General features: G+C 40.1%; 1 protein-coding gene across 2 annotated transcripts in view; it reads right to left on the bottom strand.

The window, feature by feature from the left end:
- Positions 1 to 14,755: 14,755 nt before the first annotated feature.
- Positions 14,756 to 21,464, bottom strand: part of AR (androgen receptor) — a 177,680-nt gene continuing 170,971 nt past the window's right edge. The window contains exon 8 of one of the 2 annotated variants that reach the window (XM_055267930.2): positions 14,756 to 21,454. In XM_055267930.2, the coding sequence (XP_055123905.1) occupies positions 21,299 to 21,454 (156 nt within the window). In that variant the 3' untranslated portion in view covers positions 14,756 to 21,298. The remainder of the gene's footprint in view (positions 21,455 to 21,464) is intronic. The other variant, XM_063634726.1, reaches the window with a different exon arrangement.

Genomic DNA, 21,464 nt, shown 5'->3' with positions numbered 1-21,464 from the left:
ATTTCTCTCCCCTCAGCTCTCTTGGTACCAAATTCTGTATGCTCCTCTGGTTTTTGGTTTCTCTTCCTTCTTTTCCTTCCAGGCAACATTTACTCAATCTAGGCTTGGATGATCAGGTACTTCCACCAGCCTGCCCACTAGGGAACTCTGGGCTAGGAATATGTCTCAATGGCACCATTATATTTGGAAGAATGCTTCTGTATTTACACTGAAAATACTAAAATACTAAACTTGAAGCCAAAATCCCCTCTCTGGCTCCAGTTCATATGTTATATAAAGATGATAGTCTATAAACCATCAGAGGGAAGAAAAAGCACACTTCTGCTGCCTGGGGACCCCAAAAACAGACATAGCAGGGAGCTGGGCCCTCCTGTGGCTGATTCTCAGACTATGGTGAAACTGAGTGGGTGGTAATTATTGCAGTAAGAGGTGTGTGTTGGGATCATTATGCTTCAAAATGAAATATTTGTATGACATTTTTTCTCCCATTTCCAATAAAATTAAGAGCTTTGGGGTCTAAATGCTATAACCTTCAAAAGATACAGTCTGAGCATGGCAGTGTTTGTCTATGCACCAGAATAAAGCTTATAAATTAGAAACTGTCAGTCAGAGTTCCCCATGGAAAGGTTATGCTGTACCTGAGAAATGTGTACTACCTAATTAATTCCAGTCTGGATTGTAGCTGTAGGAGCAAGATAATGTTATGGGGGAGGATGCAAAACTTAGGCATTTCTTTGAGTTAAACTATTTTTTTTTATTTTATTATTATTATACTTTAAGTTTTAGGGTACATGTGCACAATGTGCAGGTTTGTTATATATGTATCCATGTGCCAAGTTGGTGTGCTGCACCCATTAACTCGTCATTTAGCATCAGGTATATCTCCTAATGCTATCCTTCTCCCATCCCCTCACCCCACAACTTCATTATTCATTTATAGGACTCCCAGGGTCCTCAAGATCTTGGTGACATGGGCCTGGTGGGAACCAAATATCCCAGGGGAAGACTATTTTGACTGCAATGATAGGACCCAGTAGGTGCAAGCAGCCTAGGCAGGGCAGGGCAAGTCACTAGACAAACATGAGGTGAGGGGACAGAACAGTGAAACTTGAGGGTACACTGATGCCCATGTCTTACTCGTTGCCCACTGGGTATCAGATTCAATCATCAGTAAAGGAGACTTGGGGGAAGTGGGATGCACAGCATAGTAACCCACTGTTAGACCCCACGTCTGAGGAGTACACTTTCTTTCCAGGTTGCATTGGCTGAAGGGGCTAAAAATTCAAGATTATCTCTGTTGTGGTCAAGACTTACTTAGGAACTGGGCCACTTTACCTGGCTGAGAAGGAAGTCAGTAGTGTGGCAAATTTGGGTTGGAAAATTGTGCAGAGGGGAAGTTGGGGTTTATATCACCTGGCCATTCCTCTTGCTCCATTTCCTCCTCACGCCTATCTTTCACCTCTGCTGTCTGTCTCAGTTCCTGGCGTAGGTATTAATCATTCCCAGGTAGGTAAATTAAGAATTTAATAGGCTTTGGAGCCAGACACAAAACTTAATTCTGCATCTTCTTAGTATGTGATTTTACTCATGCCCCCTTTTGTCTCTGATCCTCATCGCTCAGTTCAGTTTCTTTGTTTGTAAAATGGGAATCATAACCCTTTCTTTCTTTGCAAGGTTGTTGTGAAGAGTCTATGAAATTATGAATAATAAAATCAAGCATAATGTCTGGTACCTAGAGATTATTCTATAAATATCTGTCAAATTGGAATATTTGAGGCAAAGTTTGGGATCTATTTGAGGCAAAGATTGGCCCTAGTACAATTCAAAGTTCATTGCATTCCTTGGATGGTTTTGTACAGGCACCTAGCAGGTATTGGGCAGAGCTTTAAAAAAACAGAACTTGTGAAATCTGAGAGCAGAAGATTAGAAGAGAGGAGAGGAAGATTGATATTGGAGGGAGAATGAAAGAGACTAAGCTGGGAAAGAGGGATAGGGTAGTAGAAATGAGAAAGAACAAGAACACTAAGAGAAGGGAAGCAGTAGAGAGATAAAGAAAGAAAATATGGATAGAAGGAATGAAGGAACAAGAAAGAAATATGAAGGGAAAGGAAAGAGCAAGTGAGAGGGAAGAGGAAAGGGATAGGAAAGGAGAGAGAGAGGCAGAGACAGAATGAAAGGAAAGTGAGACAGAATGAAGGAGAAAAAAATGAATGAGATATTGGTCCCTTCAACCCAATCCAGTTGCCATTGGGCTATATCTTGCTCTGAGACTGGAAGAAGAGTGGGCTGGAAAGTGAGTCATAAAGGGGGTTTTGACAGAAGGTAAATTGTAGGTTTCTATCTGTCTGCTGGTATAATGGGATAGGAGGAAAATTTCTCCCCCAAATCTTCTAGCCCTCCCTCCCTTAGTGCTAGTCTAACCATGAGGAAGAAAACAGACACTGGCATTTGCAATTTGCCTCCTACTGACATCCTAAAATATATCAGAGTCTTGTTCATTTTCGCAGCCATAAACTGACACATTAACAGATCATGTGCAAGAGAATCAAGGTGAGCAGGTCCTGGAGGTAGAGAAGTCATTAGGCAGCTCTTGCTCAGTGATAGGCAGCTAGACTTTTCTTTAGCAGTATAGATAGTTCCTCTGTGCAATACCTGGGGAGCATATAAGCTCTAGAACTTTCTTTCCTTTTGACCTATTGAACATTCTATCTTCTTGACTAAACTGTCTGTGGACTCCAAATCAGAAAGGCCCAGTGTGCAGGTGTGTTACATCATTTGGATCCTCCTCTTCTCACCTTGATGATTCTCTCCCTCCAATTTCTTCTTCATAAACTTTGTGTTTTTCTTGGTTGCATCCTTGACTACATTGTACTGCTGTTATCTGTTTGCTAGAACTATGAACTTCTCAAAGCCATATCTCATATCTTCTGCCTCCTCAGTAGCCATCACAAAGCTTGAGACACAGCTGATCTTGTTGAAGATTTCTGTGATGTATGAATGAGTAAATGAATGGTCTCACTTTGGCTATAGGTCTCTCATATCTAATGAAATAGCATATAGGCAAAGGGGGTACCATTTTAATTTTCAAAATAACCTCTAAGTTGAGGAGTTGTATCAGAGACATTGACTTCATTACTTTATGTATTTGTTTAATTTTAATTCAAAATATAACATTCATTACTAATAATAACAAATTCTACATTTTTTTTTTATTGAGATGGAGTTTTGCTCTTGTTGCCCAGGCTGGAGTGCAGTGGTGTGATCTCGGCACATTGCAACCTCTGCCTCCCCGGTTCAAGCGATTCTCCTGCCTCAGCCTCCCGAGTAGCTGGGATTACAGGCACTCGCCACCACGCCTGACTAATTTTTTGTATTTTTAGTAGAGATGGGCTTTCACCATGTTGGCCAGGCTGGTCTTGAACTCCTGACCTCAGAAGATCCACCCGCCTTGGCTTCCCAAAGTGTTGGGATTACAAGCTTGAGCCACCGCGCCTGGCCAGATTCTACATATTTTAATCAAAGGACATGAATCAATCTACACATTGATTATCTATTAAATGTAATGAAAAAAATATTTGAAGGCACCAAACGTAGTGTTTAACACACTGTAGGTATTCAAACTTTCCAGTGGAATTGTCTTACAGTCATTAGCAAAGATATCTGGATTGCTAGAGCCAATAGATACTTTCACTCCTTATCTTGAAGTAGGCACTCAATAAATATCTATTGAATAAATACACACATTGGTGAAAATATGTTATCCTACTTTGATCTGAGTACTAAACTGTATATTGTGGAGGATACAGAGTTGGGAAACTTGGCGAGATAAGCCCTTGTACATGAACATAGTGAATTAGAAGAGTATGAAATTTTGAAGTTGAAGACTTGGATTTCAGTTTCAGTTTTAAACTATATAGTGGTTTTAGTGTGGCTTTGAACAAGTATAAATTTTCTCCTGTTGATAATCCAAGTGTCTTCCACCTGAATTTCCTCTAATTCCTTCAGCCTGTGGGAAGTAATCATTTCATTTAATACCTAAATATTAAAAGAGTAATTTCCTATATAGACTGCCCCATTGAGTAATTCAATAGTAGATTAAGAAAGTTTTCTTTATAAAATTATTCCAGCTAGTTAATGAAGAGTGATGCAATTAGAATATCATTATTTTACATTCCCTGTTTAATTAGTGAATCTAGGCAATGATCATCAATGGCTTTTGCCACAGCAGAGACAATCAAATATTTTGTGCTTTAAGATAGGTACACCTGTGAAATAGAAATCATTTTACCAAAAAAAGCTGAATTTGATCAAACCACAAATTCCACCTACCAATTTGCAATTTCTCTGACCTACAAAGTTCAGAGAAGCTTGTTAAACTATGCTGTGAGCAGGCAAATGACAAAATCCAAACTGTGATTCTATTTAGAAGAGTATCAAAAATAATAAAATACTTAGGAATAAATTTAACCAAGGAGGTGCAAGGAGTGTACACTGAAAACTACAAAATATTATTGAAAGAAGCTAAAGAAGACCTAAATAAATGCAAAGGCATTATGTGTTCATGGATTGTTAGACTTAATGTTGTTAAGATGGCAATACCTCCACACTGAGCTACACATTTAGGGAAATCTCAAAATCCAAGCTGTCATTTTTCTTGAAATTGATAGGCTTATTCTAAAATTCATATGGAATTGCAAGGGATCCAAAACAGCCAAAACAATATTGAAAAAAAGAACAAAGATGGAGGACTCACAATTTCCAATTCCAAAACTTACCACAAAGCTACAGCAATCAAGAGAATGTGGGGCTGGAGTAGTGATAGGCATAAAGAAGAACGGAATAGAATTGAATCTAAAACTAAATTCTTACACTGAGTGTCAGTTGGTTTTTGACGTTTGCTAAGAAAATTCAGTGGGAGATAGAATAATCTTTCAACACATAATGCTGAGACTACTTGATATCCACATGCAAAAGAATAAAGTTAGACCTCTATTTTACACAATGTATAAAAATTAATTCACAATGGGTCAAACACTAAATGTAAACAGCTAAAACTGAAAAATTCTTACAAGAGAACATAGGTGTCAATTTCTGTGACCTTAGATTAGCAATGGTTTCTTAGCTATGACTCCAAAGGCAAAAGCAGCAAAAAAAAAATAATAAAGTGAACATTATCAAAATGAAAAACTTTGTCCTTCAAAGGACATCATGAAGAAAGTGAAAAGATAGCCTACAGAATGGAGGAAATTTTTTTTCAAATCACATAATGGTCTTCTTTCTCAAATATAAAAAGATGCTAAACTTGATAATAAAAAGATAAATAACCCACTTTGGAAATGAGTGAATTATCTGAATGGGAATTTCTCCAAAGAAGATATACAAAGTGCCAATAGGCACATGAAAATATGCTCCATAATATCAGCCATCGAGGAAATACAAATAAAAACCACAATGGAATACCACTTCACACCCACTGAAATGGTGATGACCAGAAGACAGATAGTAACAAATGTTGTTGAGGATGGGGAGAAATTGGAACCCTCACATACTTTAACTGTTTTAGGCCCTGTCAAAACAGACTAGCAGTTCCTCAAAATGTTAATTTAAGAGTTACCACATATGACCCAACAATTCCACTCCTAGGTATATATCCAAAAAAAAAAGAAAAGAAAACAGATGTCAACACAAAATCTTGTACACAACTGCTCATAGTAGCAGTATTCATCATAGCCAAAAAGAAGAAACAACCCAAATGTCCACCAAATGATGAGTGGATAAAAACAAAGTTACTTAGGTATACAATGGATATCAATTGGCAATAAAAGGAAATGACATACCAATATGTGCTACAACATGGATGAACCTTGAAAATGTTAGGCTAAGTGAAAGAAGCAAGTCACAAAGGATAACAGGCTGTAGGATTCTACTTATATGAAATGTCCAGAATAGGCAAATCTGTGGAGACAGAAAGTAGACTAGTCACCATCTAGGGCTGAGGGATAGGGGTGGGATATGGAGGGATTGGAGAGTGACAGTTAAGAGGTGTGGGGTTTCCTTTTGAAGTAATGAAAGTGTTCTATAGCTAATTTTGGCAGTGGATGCAGAAATCAGTGAATATACTAAAAGCCACTGAACTATACACTCTAAATGAGTGAAACGTATGGTATGTGAATTATACCTAAATACAGCTGTTTAAAAAAAATAAAGTGAAAAACAAGCAGCAGGATGTATTTCACCCAAGGGCCAACTCCTGGCCTAGGACATGGACTATTTTCATAAACATTCTATGTGTGTTTGAGAGGAATATGCACTCTCCTGTGTTGGGTATAAAACTCTACATATGACCAAAAAATTAAGCTTACTTAATTTTGCTGTATAAATCTTCTATATCTTTACTGATATTTTGTTTCCTTTAATCTATCAATTCCCAAACGAAGTATGTTACAAATCTTTCATTATAATATTGAGTTTGTTAACTTTTTAATGTAATGTCACACTTTGCTTTATATATTTTGAGGCTTTGTTATGAGATGCATACACATTTAAAATGGTGTTAACTTCCTGATAAACTGGACTTTCAACATTATGAAATTATTCTCTATTTATAGTAATGTTTTGTCATAAAGTTTGTCTGTTATTAATATAAATGCATAAGCTTTCTTTGGTTAGTATTGCCTAGTATAAATTTTTCCATTTTTTTGACTTTCAAACTTTCTGGTTATCTTAGTAATTTTAATGTAGATACTTAGTAAAGTCTAAAGTTAATGAGTATCTTTATCTTCATCCTCAACAACTTAAAGACCTTAGAATTTTTTAACTCTAATGACTCCCTACCATTGTATAAATTGTTGTTCAATTATTTATCTTGCTATTTTTCCACAAATCAGACATCACTGTTGTTTTTAATAGTTAATGTATATTGAGATTTCCCCCATGTTTGCCAATATCTTTGCTTGCTCTTACCTCTTGCATCTCAAACTTCCCATCCAGAATTATTGTCTTTTCATCTGAAGTACATAACTTAGATGTTTCTTTAGCATGGATCTGGTTAAAATTTTTCTAATTTTGACTTTCTTTAAAGATAATTCTGCTAGGTACACAATTATCTTAGTACATTACAGGTGTTTTCCACTGTCTTCGGCAGCCATTGTTATTATAGGTAAGTTAATCTTAAATCTAATGGCTATTTTTTTTGTACCTGATCTGTTTTGTTCTCATTTCCCTCTTCTCACTGGCTGCTTTTCTAATATTATCTTTTTCTTTAGTGTTCTGTAAAAACACTAGGATGTTGCCTAGTGTGGATTTTTTAAAAAATTGCCTAGCTTGGGATTTTTCAGAATTCTAGATTTTAAAGATGAATGTCTTGTAACAATGCTGAAAAATTCTCAGGCATTAAATCTTTGAATATCACCTCTTTTCTACTCTATAACTGCTCTGGTACTCTGGTTAGATGTAAATTAGATCTACCTTCTCTTCCTTTATGCCTCTTAACCTCTTATATTTTTCATTTCATTGCCTTTCAGTGCTACAGAAAGTGCTATGAATATTTTATTTGCATCTATCTTCCACTTCCCTAATTCTCTCTTGAGTTGTATATATTCTGTTCTTTAATCTATCAATGTATGTTTGAGTCCCCTTTTCTACTTTTTAGTTCTGGACATTCTATTTTGTCCTTTTTCAAATACAATTGGTTGTCCTTTATAGTCTCCTGTTCCTTTCTCATATTTCTATCATTTTAAAAAAATCTCTTTAACCACTTTCAATAAAATTAACTTTTATTCTATGTGTGATGGTTCTACATTCTGAAGTCTGTGGGTCTGATTCTGATGTTTCTTGTTTCTGTGTGCTTTTATTCAGAGTGTTATGTTTCTTTGTGCATCTTGTAACCTTTGATTGTGAGATGCTCATTTTCTTTGGACTTTTATCTGTAGAAATTTTTGAGGCTGGATGAAAGTTGCATTCTCCATAGAGGATTTTCCTTTGCTAATCACCCATGAGAATTGCTGATCTGGGATCTCAGCTTTTGATTTTTCAGACCTCATAAGTATCTTGAATTAGGACTACAAAATTATATGAGGACCACCTGTGGTTACAAATTCTCATGAAAGGTTTATTTCGCTACTTCACCTGGGGTCAAAGTCAAGCAAAGCAGGAGGTTTCCTTGCTATTCTCTTCTGTGAGATGGATTTAATTCTTATCTGCTCTTATACCAAGATTATGGTCCTTTAGGGTACCAGCTTTATGTGGAAGTCTCCTATAAGTCTCTTCATCTTGGGCTGGCATAGTCTTTACCTCCTATTTCCCTAACATTTTACAGCCATCAAAGTAGAAACTCAGAATCTCCCAGGGTCTGGTAAGATTCTAAGGGCAAAATCTGGCTTTGACACTAATTTACCTCCAGGGTTCCTGCTTTCATTTCTCTTTTAGCCTCTGTGGATTCCTTACTATCACACTAGCACTGCAATGAATTTTAAAAGATTATTTTTATATTTCACTTAGAATTTTAATAGTTTTTATTGGGAGGGTCATTCACAGTATCCAGTAAGACATACTGCTAGAAATAGAAGTCTCTAGCCAACTTCTAAAATAACAATGCTTCTTTTTTGTCACATATTTAAGTGAGACATTAATGTCTGCTCTGCTTTCCTTTAGGATTCCAGTATGTCTTCAATGACATAGTGCTATAAGGTATAAAGCATTATCTGTATAGCAGTGGGTTGCTATTATACTAACTGCAAGCCAAACTAGTGGTTTGGGCTAAGAGAATGGAGATTCCAAGTTCAAAGGATAGAGCGCTCATTTCCAGTTGGAGAAATCAGAGAAAACATCTTGGAGCTAGTTTCTAATCTGAGCCTTAATGGGGAGGAAAAATTTTGTCAGGCAGAAATGGGGGAGGGCATTTCACATGGAGAGAACCACGTGAAAAAAGGGCTGATAAGATGTATTGTCCTATTCCCAAAGAGAAGCCTCTGGTCTGGTCTCTTGCCCACTAATGCTTATCCAATGACATTGCCTATATTCTGGTTCCAGTAAGAACGTATCACCTTCACCTCAGAAACTCCTGAAGCAGTCACAGTTGTCCACATTTATTCTGAATGGGAGATATGTCTGGCAGAGTCTTTTGCCCATATCAAAATAAGTATACAGAAGAGCCAAAGGGGCATTTGTAGAAATATATTCCCACTAAGATTGACAGGTGTGTCTGAGTAGCAGGCAGGATGGTGTACTATAAGGTGGAGACTGTTGTGGAACAACAAACAATACGTCATTGGGTGTGTAGTCAGAAAGCTGATGGCTGGACATTTGCAAGTATGGAAAACACTGTCATTGGTCTTTTCTAGGATAAAGGATTCTAAAATGTGGGGATAAGATTATAGGCAATGGAGTGAGACAAAGTGAGAGATTCGTAGATTGACAAAATTCTGGTTTTAGCCAACAATTTCAGAGTGTAAGAAAGCATATTATAGCTGGGAGAAAAAAATGAGTCCTTTATCTCTTGCTCTACAGATGGGGAGACTGAGGCCCAGAAAGGGGAAAGGACCTGCTTAAGTTAAGCTGGTTAGTGGCAGCAGCTGAAATGCTGATTCCTGGTTCAATGTTCTTACTCTCTGCCTGCCTTTATAGACAAATATGTTCATAGGTTCTTCGGATACCCAGTGAACTCCTGCACCACAGGTACCTGTAACCAGAGACAGGAAGGGGGAGCAAAAGCCTCAGTAAGACACTTGGGAGATGGTAGAGCATTCATTCTCCCAATAAAACCCACTTGAAGTTTAGGGAAGAGGCAGCTGCTCTGTGGAAATCCTGAGCTCTTATACACCAGGCATAACTGTCATTCTCAGAGTGGGTGGTTATAAAGACAATTCCTTTGACATAGCTTCTTCTTTATTCCTGTTTATAATGCTGCCTGCTTTTGAGTTCTTTGGGCTCTTTGGAAAGATTTTGAGAAAATAAACCAGACTTTCAAGAAATAAAATGTAATATAATGATCAAAATTTCAGGATTTGGTTACAAATATACTTGAGTTTAAGTTTAGGCTATATTACTTAGAAGTAACCTTCGGTCTGGATCAGCAATAATGTTGAGTCAGAGCCTCAGTTTCTTTATTTATATAATGAAGGTAACTTCTCAACTCATAGGATTGATGTGAGGATTATAGAACATATATGGTGTAAAGAATTTTGCATTAGCATTTTCTGGCACATAGTAAGTACTCAGTAAATTTTATTATTGTTGTTGTTGTTAATTTGCTTTGGAATCTGTCTCTATTCATCTTCTATCATATTCTCACACAATAAATTTTAGCATAGTTTCCATCTACTGAAACTCATTATGTTACAGTTTTGCTCAAAAATCCTTAGTTATCTCAACTAGTGTTCTGTAATCAGATGTGAGGTGTGGCAAATTATTTGTTGATAATATTTTAAACACTGAAGTTGGAGAACAATTTAAACATTCTGTAAGAGTTTCAGATTTTCCCTTTCAATACTGTCAGTCTCACTTGCACTCATATTTGCTTTCTTAAGTGTGAGAAAAAGGAACTAAGTGTGTCAGGAGTTGAATACAGCCCTAGTGGCTCCCTTGAGAGTATGCCACATGTGGCCATTGTCTTTCACATGTGGCAACTGAGAATAACTAGCCTACAGAAGAAAACCTACTTCTTAACAGGGGACTTGAGGCCTTTCACAATGGGTCCTAGCCCAGACTCATCTCCAACTCTTACTCCCCACTAGTTCCCATTTGCCTTGACTGTCCCAAAACAGAAGGCATACTCTTTTCTGCTTCTTGTGAATTTGTCCATCTGTTCCTTCTTTGGTTGCCTGCCCAGCTACCTTTTCCTGTTATGAAATTTCATCTCGTTGTTCAAGGCTGGTGGCAAATGTTACCTCCTCTAGGAAGGTGAAAAGTTGTCTCTTGTCTTTCATCATTTTTTTCTTACTTCCTGTTTGGATGAATGAATTAGGCCCAATACCCATTGAGCAGCAATTTGGCTGGCTTTCCACAGACTGCACTACCCCTTAAGATGATGCTACTACTTTTCTCTGGGGTCACCTGTCTGCCATTTTGGGAATGCTGTGCCATTGAATGTCACCTCAGGAAGGCCATGCCAGTTGCACATGGGATAGTAGGCAATGCCTGCTCTCACTACAGAGTCATGTAAACACATTCCAAGAATTGCACTGCCAGGTCCTTTGATAGATTTGTGTAATGTGAATAGACTGAGACCGAAAATCAGGAGAATTGGGGCTTCCACTTTAGACTTAGGGCTATCAGTTATTTGGGAGCAGCCATTGGGCAAATCACTTCATCTTGATGAACCAGTTTTTCTTTCTGCAAAATGGGCCTGATCCCTGACCCCCCTGCCTCTTCATGATGTTATGAGGTTTAGATGAGATTATGTGTCTGACAGTGCTTTAGGAATTGAAATGGTGGCAAAGGCTTCTATGGCTCTCCTTCATCCTTGGGATAAAGGCCTATAGGTCACTCTGTAGTGTGACATATAGGCCATTGCTGGCTTTGTTTGTGCCTCCTTCTTTATCTTCATCTCTCAAAACCATACTCTACTCTTCTTCAAACCTTTCCCTCAGGCTAAACTGATCACAGTTTCCCTTACTAGGTTACTGTCTCTTGCCTGAGTTAGAATGCCCCTTTCTCCACACCCAGCTCCATCTTCATGCAACTTGTTTCACAGCGTAGACTTCTCTAAGAACCCTTCCTTGACCTTTCTACTAGACTGGGCTAGGCCTCCTTCCTCTGTACCCCAGCAAAATCCCCAACTTCCCTCAACATAACATCCATTACATTATATTACAATTGTCTGTGTCAAATAAATGGCTGTTGAATAAAGGAAATAACAAATGAGGGCAACACTGAATACTATGTCCCTGTGAGGGATTCTTGCAGTCTTTTGAGGCAATGGAATTGTCCCACAAGATAGTCCAACACAGACACTAGCCACCCGTGGCACTGTGCACACACATCAAAGAGGCCTGCTTCCTTTGGAAACAAGTGTTGCTGCTCAGGTAGTGAGTGTTGTGCCTCACACAGCATCTGCTTGCTCTGCTGGGCTGTTTTCTGGTCTGAGATCCAAAGTACTCTAATGGGGGTGTGGGGAGGGCTATTTGCATAGAGTTTGGAGTAAACCACCTTATTTGGCATGAAACCTTGTGGTTGACAGCCATATGCGGTTCCCCTAATGACCTTCTCTTTGCTTGAAGCTGGTGGGGAAGAAGCTAAGGGAAGCAGGGAAGTTGTGGCTTGGAAAAGAATTGGTGGCGGGATAATATGAGGATTTGATCCATCTGCATCTGCCTGTTAATTCAGAAAGTTCTCATACCTCGTGTCTGTTAAATTGTTCTCATTGCCTCTGTAGTCCCTGTTCCAGATCCCCCAACAGTTTTCTACTTCTTTCACCCTCCCCTAGAGTGGCATGAAGAAAACCCCTAGGAGTGGGTGGTAGGTGAAGTAGATGCTGTAGTTGGTGTAGAGATCCTGGGTCTGTAAATGTAGGAGCCAGACAAGAGGTGGAAGCTCTCTCACTAGGGCTCTGAACCCATATGCAAAGGGATGGTAGAAGTTCTCAGGTGCCCTATTACTTTGGTATGCTGCCTGCAGGCACATGAAGGGACCAAGAGCTGGGTGTTGTAGGGCTGGTGCCTTGACACAGGCCCTAGTTCACAATAACATTCAATTTTTTTGCACAGCTCCCTCATGTGAAGAATAAGAAGTTAGAGCTAGATGATGTCTAAGATACTTTCTAGTTCTACAGGCAGGAATTCTAAATTAGAGGTTAGCCCAATCTCTTTGGAAGAGTGATGTGGGAGGACTGGGGTTGGGTGTTATAGGTTGAAGTTCCAGAGTGGTCTGGCAAAGGCATTTAATAGAATGTAAACTCACTGAAGGCACAGACAGTGCATGGACTGGGGCTTAACTCCTACTTATCTCTGCCATTTATGAGATAATCTCAATAGGAAACTACTTCCCTTTTGAGCCCCTTCTTCATCCATCAAGGGGTTGACAATATCTATTACAGAGGACTCAGGTGTTGTTTTGACCCTCTCCACACTAGTTGTTTTGTAAATAATTGTTGAGTACAAACGTGAATATTCTAGCTCCAAAACCGTTCTAGGAATAGTAAATGGTCTTTTTCTTTCCCCTTATGATTAAGAAAGATGTTGCTGCAGTTTTCAATAACCATGGCATCTGCAATAGAAGGGACTTCCCATTTCATGTAGTTTTACTCCTGTACACATTTTACAGATTAGAAAACCGAGGTCCAGCAAGGGCAGATTGCTGCCTAGTGTCATATAGTAAATCAGCAGGGGAGAATCCTAGCTATACACTAGCTGCATGACTATGAACAAGTCACATACAGGACTCATGCCTCTAGGCTCTTTTCAACCCAATAGGTGTCCTTTGTGCTTTGCTACTCCTTGGAAAATCTATGGTGGATGCTAACCACCTTGTCTCTTTAGGCAGGAGCTGAGTGGTGAGTGAAGCGAAGTCGGGTGGCTGTAAGGTCATTCGCTGTAGATGCAAACGAACAGGACCTAAGCAATGGTGGTTAGAGAAGATCCTCTGGAGGCAGGCTCTGACTTTACACACACAACCTGCAAATAAACATACTGTCTGTCTCTTACTGAAACACATGCATAACACACATCCCAAGAATCTATTGTTCTCCTCTCCTCTCCATCAAGTATTGATCTCAGGAAAAATCTGAGAAATCCATCCATTCTAAGGTGGTCAATGATAAACATGGCTCAATGTGGGATCCCTCTCAAGGGTTCTGGCATTTTAACAGGGAGCAAAGCCAGAGCTTCATAGCCCACCAGCTGTGTCACATATGTTCTCACTGAATCCTCAACCCAGCCCAGAAAGAAGGCATTCTAACAACCCTTATTACAGGGGAGGATATGGAAGAATAGGTAATTTTCTTATTATTCGTTGACATGCTTTGTCACACCTCATTGATGGCTTGTATCTCAGGCCCAAAAATTCAATCTGGAACCTCATAAGTATTCATGCTGAGAGGCCACAAGAAGAGGCCTTGCTTGAACCCAAAAGAAGGCTGATTTAGATTTCACATGGGTGGTTGAGGATGGTAAGGCCCCTGAAAAATAGTGAGGATGTGAAGGTGCCCATTCTTTAACTGAAGCTTGGTTAGAACTGGGCAGTGATGCCACCATTTTATGCTCCTACAAGGATAAGGATGTGAAGGTGGGCAGCTGGGCTTTGTGTGGCTTTTCCCCAGCTGACAAGTTTGGGGTTTTTCCAGAGAAGTTGTGATGGGCCACCAGTGTCCGTCTGTGCTTTCTAGCCCAAATTCCTTGTTATTTTGGTGGTCTCAGGTCAGCTTATGCTAAGGCCACCACAGGGCAAATTTGTAAGCCTTGTGCAAAGGCTTTTAAAAATATATGAAAATCAAAATAGCATAAAACGCAACCGGGCATGATACCAACTCTTGACTTCAATAAAAACAGCCAATAAAAAGAGCTAATTAAAAAGAACTCTGATGACATTCATCTGAAATTTTAGATTTCTTTATGTTTTGACAAATTAACAACAACGATAAGAGGACATTAGCAGCTTTTCTTGGGTCTCTTTGTTAACAATAACCCGATCCTGCAGCCATAACAGGGGATGTGGCCAAGTTTTAGCTGGCAGACCAGCAAGCCAATATTTTACACAATGGATGACATTTCTGAAAGCAGAGGCAGAGACAGACCCAAAGTCACACATGTAGTCCAACAAACAAGTTTCTGCCATTTTTAATTGTATTTAGAGCAACAAAAGATTCCAAGATTACAAAAAGAGAACAGAACACTAGCACTTGGAGCTGGTCCTGCTGCCCAGTAGAGGCCAAGTGCCACTGTGAGAACTGAGCCCCATCTAAAGAAATTTCAAGCAAAATTGTTTCTTTTAAGAAAATCTTTGTGTGATGCTTTCTTTCTCTCTCTTCTTTTTTCTTTCTTTTTTTCCTTCAACATTGAAAATTAATTCTTATCTCTGTTTACATAGTCTGCTCCCTCCTGCTACCAGATTAATTCCAAGGACAGCACAAGAATGTCATATCTGAGGCACTCCCTAATCAATGTTCCAGTCTAGAGGAAAGCAGAAAGGTGTCACTGGATTGTGAGGGGACTTTTTAATTTTTTTTTTTCGTGGGTCATTCTGATGGTGGCTGCTGTCGGCATCCAAGTGGCTTATGGGATAGGACAACAACCCAGGCACTTCACTGTAGGACAGTTAGCACCAAGGGCTAAGGTTGTGAGAGAATGTAAATCTGGCCTGTCACCTCTGCAGAGTACAGGTTCCCATACTGTGAGGCAGCAGCCAGAGAGGGAACCACCAGAGAAACAGCATTTCAGAATTGTCTTTCCTTTGGTGTATGGATATGTGTGTGTTCTAGTCTTTGGTGGGCAATGGAATCTGCAGCTACATGACAATCTTGTTAAGTAGCTTATGTGGGAAGTGTTTCAGGTCACAAGGGCCACCCATTCTAAGGCTTCTCATTTAATTCCCTAGGCTAAGAGACAGGTGGGGAAAGGAAAAAACCCAGCACCCTGCTATACTGAATTGGAATCAGAAGCCAATCGATGCATATTACCTACTTTCTGGCCAAATCAAATGAGGATAAATCAAATGAGGATAAATCAAAGCTGAGTCAAAAGCGGTTTTTACTATGAAACTCCACCTGCTAAATTCAAATATCTGCCACTCTTTCTATGGGTGAAAAAATTCCAAGTGATTTGTTATCTCAGCTGAAATGTCTGAAGAGGAGTGACTAATGTGGGTTTTTCTGCCTTCACCTAGAAATGGTTGAGTTGGGAGGTCCTGGGCAACAGAACCCAGTGTCAATCTCTTAGTCAAAGAAAAACACCCTACCTGTGGGCAGAAATGGACCTGTACCTACAGAGATACAACTTCTATTACTCTGACAAGTTTTAACAGAGAAAAACACATTTTCATTTGTCAAAATCTTTACAGAAAATATCCAAAACCAGAATTACAGCACATAGACACCCAGTAACAAGAGCACCTCAATCGCAGGTGAGGGAATTTGTGTGAAAGATGGAGTGCTTGCTCCAGGTTCCAATGCAGGAAACTGCCCTTCTCTCACAAGGATGGTGAAGACCAAGGAACGGTTCTCTTCTTCCAACAGCTCAGGTCCCATTAGGGGGCCACTGGCCAATCACTTGGGTAGGCTTTTGGCCCCAAGTTTGGGCCTTCCCTGTGGTAAATCTCGTCAGTTCCATTGAGTTTTTACGCTTTCCACATTCATCTGTCTTGAACTAGTAAAGTACAATGTATCATGTCCTCTACTCTTTTTATCCCTCTGCTCCTTCACAGGACCTGTGGGTCAAACCCAATAGGGGAGAAAACTTTTAGTTATCTGATCAATCCAGGTGTATTGTCTGTTCTGAGAGAGCTTCCAACACAAAACTGCATCCTCTCTCACAAGTACATGGCATCAGGTGTGATCTGGAACCAAATATAAAGATGCAGAGAAAGTTAAAGCTATCAGAACACACACTATATATATACATACATATATATGTATATATATATTTCAATTTTGAAACATGGATACAAATATTCATTTACAATATATTTCAACTTTCTGCCTTCAACTGCAGATAACTTTTTGTGCTGTCCAAAGTGGGCAGAAATAAGGATTTCTGCCTGCTGTCCCTCTAGTGCAAAATCTAGTACTTTAAATGCTCCCTAAATCAGCAGGGGTTTCACATCTTCAGATAAGCTAACATGGGCACTAGCAAACACATTGACTAAGAACAGCTCCATTTCCAACCATGCAATGATGGAGCTTCAAGAATTTGCTCAGCAACTACTACAGAAAAGGAAAGCCAGTTCTGCTTATAAAATCACTTAGTGAAGGACCCATAATCCCATTTTCCCAAAATTATTTTCAACTCTTCTGAACATGTATATTATTAGGGAAAAAAAAACCCCACAAATCTCTTATAAGTCAGTCACCAGCAAGGTCCTTTAGTCTGTCTTTGGACAGCTTATCAAAGAGGCACTAATGCTTGCTCCCTCCCTGCCCTTATGAATTTTGGTATCTTAGCAGATACAATGTAATCTTTGGTTATATAATGTGATGCTTTCATCTCTCTTTTTAAAAGCTGCTTTAAAAGATTTTCAAAAAGATTAATGGTGAGGACAGATCTGCCTACAAAGGCATCAGGGGTAGAAACTTCCTTTTCCAAGAAACTGAACATGCTGAATGGCTTATTTTGACTTTAAGTTTTGGATTTGATCTGGTGCTTTGGCATTCCTGATTCCCATGACCCCTTATAGTGGGCCAAACATGAAAACCACTCCCTTGGCCCAGTGCCCTCTCACCTGGGCAACTGGCACAAGATAATTCGTAGACAGCCAGCCTCTTATTTTTCCAGGGCTATGCAAGGGCCATGCTCGGGTAGTTACTGGGCTGTCTGCAGAGAGTCTCCTGAAATGCAGCTTTGGTGCAGGGCTGGGAAGGGGCAGAGAAGTGGCCTGGGCCTTCATGCCCTGCCAGATATCAAGGGAGAGAATGGGGGAAAGGCCACATCTGTGCTGTGCCTAATGAAACAAACACTTAGAAGCTACTTGAAGCTCAATGTTAGCTCATTTGTGTATCATGTGGATGGTGGACATATTTTCTCTTAAAGTACAAGTCAAATAAAACTTGCTATGTATGCCTATATGTGTTTAGAAGTAGAGTATGGACAGAGAGGGACTCTAGCATCAGCACATTATTTTTCAACCTGGACAATTACCTCAGCAACTACCCAAAGGACAGAATGAAGCTCTTTATATTTTTTAGTGCCAGTGAACATACATAAAAATATATGTATTACAGATTTTCTTTTTTCAAAGATATATGACAGTCCTTCAAAATATCCCTTTCTCAGAGTAAGGGAGTTAAAAAAATAATAAACTTTCCAAGAACAACAATATTGCCTATGGCATAGAAAAAGCTATGAAACAAAGAATCCAACAACTCCCACGTCAGCTCAGAGGCTGGGCCTAGGCGAGCTGCCTAATGAACGAGAGCTGAAACTGCCACACGACTCTTTTCTTTGACTACAGAGTTCGTGATCCTGGCAGCTGTCTGCTGCCCAGCACAGACAGGGCCTTCTCCGTGGTGCTCCTTCTTTTTTTCTTCCTCACTCTTCTTCCACATCAAGCACTGCCAACTTGTTTGGAGATGGTCCTCGTGACTTTTCCAGTGAGTGATCCTCATCTTCTAGCTCACCAGGTAAGTGGGTCTGAGTGGCCAGTCCCTCACAGGTGAGTGCAGTATACCAACCATACCAACTCTGTTTGTAGAGCAGAGTGCATGCAAAATGAGACTTCTGTCAATTACATTGTCTGAAGCACCAATGGCCAAAAGAAAAAAAAAATCCTCCTCCTTTCATCCGTGGGAGAACAGAGCCAAGCTAAAACCTCCTTTGTTCACTCAAACCCAAGCACAGAAAAAGGAGGCCTAAAGCCTTGTGTAGGCTATTTTTCCCCAGTCTTGTCATTTGGAAATTCGGAGTAATCCAGTTGTTGCTTTTAATTACACTGCTGTTTCACTGATTTTTGGCTTTTGCAAATGAAAAACATATATTCATAAAGACAAGAGTCACAATTGGGAAACCCATAAAGATGAAAAATTTGATAGAGAAATGTAAAGGAGAGCTTCTAGTATTTACAAGGAGAGATATGAAAATGATATAATTCAATCCGTGTATCACAAAAGATGAAAATCATTCCAAAACAGATGTAAAGGACCTATTAAAATGTAACCTAGTGTAACTGAAAAGAGTGGTGGATTTTTTTTGTTTAAAACGGCTAAAAGTGATCTGTACATGAGCCAGATTGTGTAGTAATAAAGAAAACCAGAACGTGTCTATCCCACCCCAGAAAGGGAACCTGTCAGCTTTAGTTTTGTGCAGCAGTCTTGGATTGGCATATTACTCATCTTAGGTTCCCCTCTCCCTTGTTATTTAAAGAAGCTGTTTTGAAGTTCGTTTGGCTATTAATATCAATGCAGAAATCAGGGAAGGAAACCCTTGTGGATCATATCATGTCACTCAGAAAGTATCCTCTCAACAAACAGAGTGAACCAATTAAAATGGGCAGCTTGATGACTGGCCCTTGATTTCTTGAGTTCAACAGATGAGATTAAGAGCTAAGTAAGGAGGCAGTGGCCAAGATGAGAAAGTAGGTGGACATTTTCCCTTGCACTTGGGGTTGGAGAACGAAGTCAACAGAACACAGGCGTGCCGAAAGACTATATAAAATCAGTGTCCCAGGGCACACCCTGAGTTCATGGGTGGCAACGTATTGGAGCCACACCAACCAGACCTTTCCGAAAGAAGCCATGGTTCTGTAGAAAGTCTCAATGGTTAGGTCTCCCTCTGACTAAGAGGGAGCAACGAAGATGGGGAATCTGAGTGAGTATGGGCAATGTCAGAGCCCAGAATCAGCAGCAGAGGAGGAGGATGAGTAAACTCACCAGATGGTGTCCATCTGGCTTTAGGCTTTGCCGCTGAAGATTTTAATTCAGTAGTCAGAGTCTCCTCTTTGTTCCTCTCTCTTCTCATGACTTCTGCAGGTGGATATGCTGGGTGGCAAGAAGAGCATTTGCAGGGTTTCTGGTTCTAGTGCCTTCATTCTTCCCACCCTGGTAATTGAGTTTTCTCTTCAACCCTGATCTGGGTAGCCCCTTTAGCTGCTCTAAAGAAGGAAGTGAGAACTTCTCCACTTGCTGGGAGGGTATCATCTCTGGGGGACAAGGGCAAGACGCCCAGCTTGTCTGATCCCTTTGATGCCTTCTTTCCAGTTTGTCTAAGGGCTCCAGCGATCTGACAGTTGGTAAGAAATCTTTGTGACTACTGGCATCTACAGATAGATGTCAGAGCTGTTGGCCTGCTAACCTTCTTGGTGGTGGGGGCTCTTAACAGAGAATCTGTGAACATGCCCAAAAGAAGCAAACAGGCCTGATGACCATGGCCGAAATGCAGTGTGATGAAGTTCAGGCCCACAGAACACTGAAGGGAGGACATAAGGTGCTTGTGGCTTCATGGAATTTGGCAGAAAACTTCATTCAGGTCTTTTAAAGGTGGGGAAAAGGTAGTGGCAGTGAGAGTTTAACTATTCAGTCAGTGTCCTAAGCAGGAGAACAGCCAAGCTATCATTTTCTTCTCCTCTGGCGCCAGCTCCTCCCTGACTCACACATGAGAAAGCAGACCTGGATCCAAATAGGGCCTTACAAGGGGTTAAATCTCTGCTCTCCTTCTTCTCCGTGGTCAGACTTTTCTGTGGAAGTCGCCAAATTTTGGCTAAAGAGAACATTCAGTTCAAAGGTCTTAGAAAAACTATTGAAAGTCAATCTGAAGTTGGAGGCAGAGAGTGAGAGAGAAAAGGGTTTGGGGGTGAGGCATTAACATGCAGACAAATTTTCAACAACAAGCACATTTTCAGTATAATGAATTGCTCCACAGTTGAGCAGTCTAGCCCCCAGGGACCAAGGCTGTGGGCAGGTACTGATGCTCCACTGCCCTCCTTGTCCTCTCCTCTCTGTCCACCCCCCCGCCCAACTCAGCTCTGGGGTCACTCTGCCCTCTAATGGCAATAGCCATTGGCAGAAAATAAAGTCTCCCGTGGAGGGAGGAGATGAAAAAATCAGTAACTCCCCATGGGCCTGCAATTTTCACCTTCTTGTCATTATTGGCCTCTTTGGGGATTTCTGTATGTTTGTGTGTATGTATGTATTTATTTATTTACTTACTTATTTATTTATTTTTGAGGAAAAAACACTAGCACGGTTTTTTGGCTTATTTTTCGTTTTTTTTTTGCCTTTTTTTTTGTTTGCTTGTTTTTGTTTTGATTTCCCCAGATAATCTTAGCTCTCTAAACTTCCCGTGGCATAAGATAAGTAAACGTTTGTGTGGCTGGCACAGAGTAGTGCTGTAAACAAGCACAACTTGACACTGGGCCACAAGAGGATCATCACAGATTTAAAGGCATACAACACCATTCAAAACACAGATAGGAGCCACAATGGGGAGCAAAGTCTGAAGGTGCCATGGGAGGGTTAGATAGGGAGGGAAGAAGAAAAAAAGGAGAGAAAGAGAAAAAAAAAGCCCAGCAAATAGAATTCAGGAACATGTTCATGACAGACTGTACATCAATAGAGGAAATTCCCCAAGGCACTGCAGAGGAGTAGTGCAGAGTTATAACAGGCAGAAGACATCTGAAAGGGGGCATGGGCTGGGGTGGGGAAATAGGGGTTTCCAATGCTTCACTGGGTGTGGAAATAGATGGGCTTGACTTTCCCAGAAAGGATCTTGGGCACTTGCACAGAGATGATCTCTGCCATCATTTCCGGAAAGTCCACGCTCACCATGTGTGACTTGATTAGCAGGTCAAAAGTGAACTGATGCAGCTCTCTCGCAATCTGTAGGGAA

Source organism: Symphalangus syndactylus, chromosome X, assembly GCF_028878055.3.
Source record: "Symphalangus syndactylus isolate Jambi chromosome X, NHGRI_mSymSyn1-v2.1_pri, whole genome shotgun sequence".
NCBI classification, from domain to species: Eukaryota; Metazoa; Chordata; class Mammalia; order Primates; family Hylobatidae; genus Symphalangus; species Symphalangus syndactylus.
Note: the sequence above shows the minus strand (reverse complement) of the source record. Positions and strands in the feature narration are given on the sequence as shown.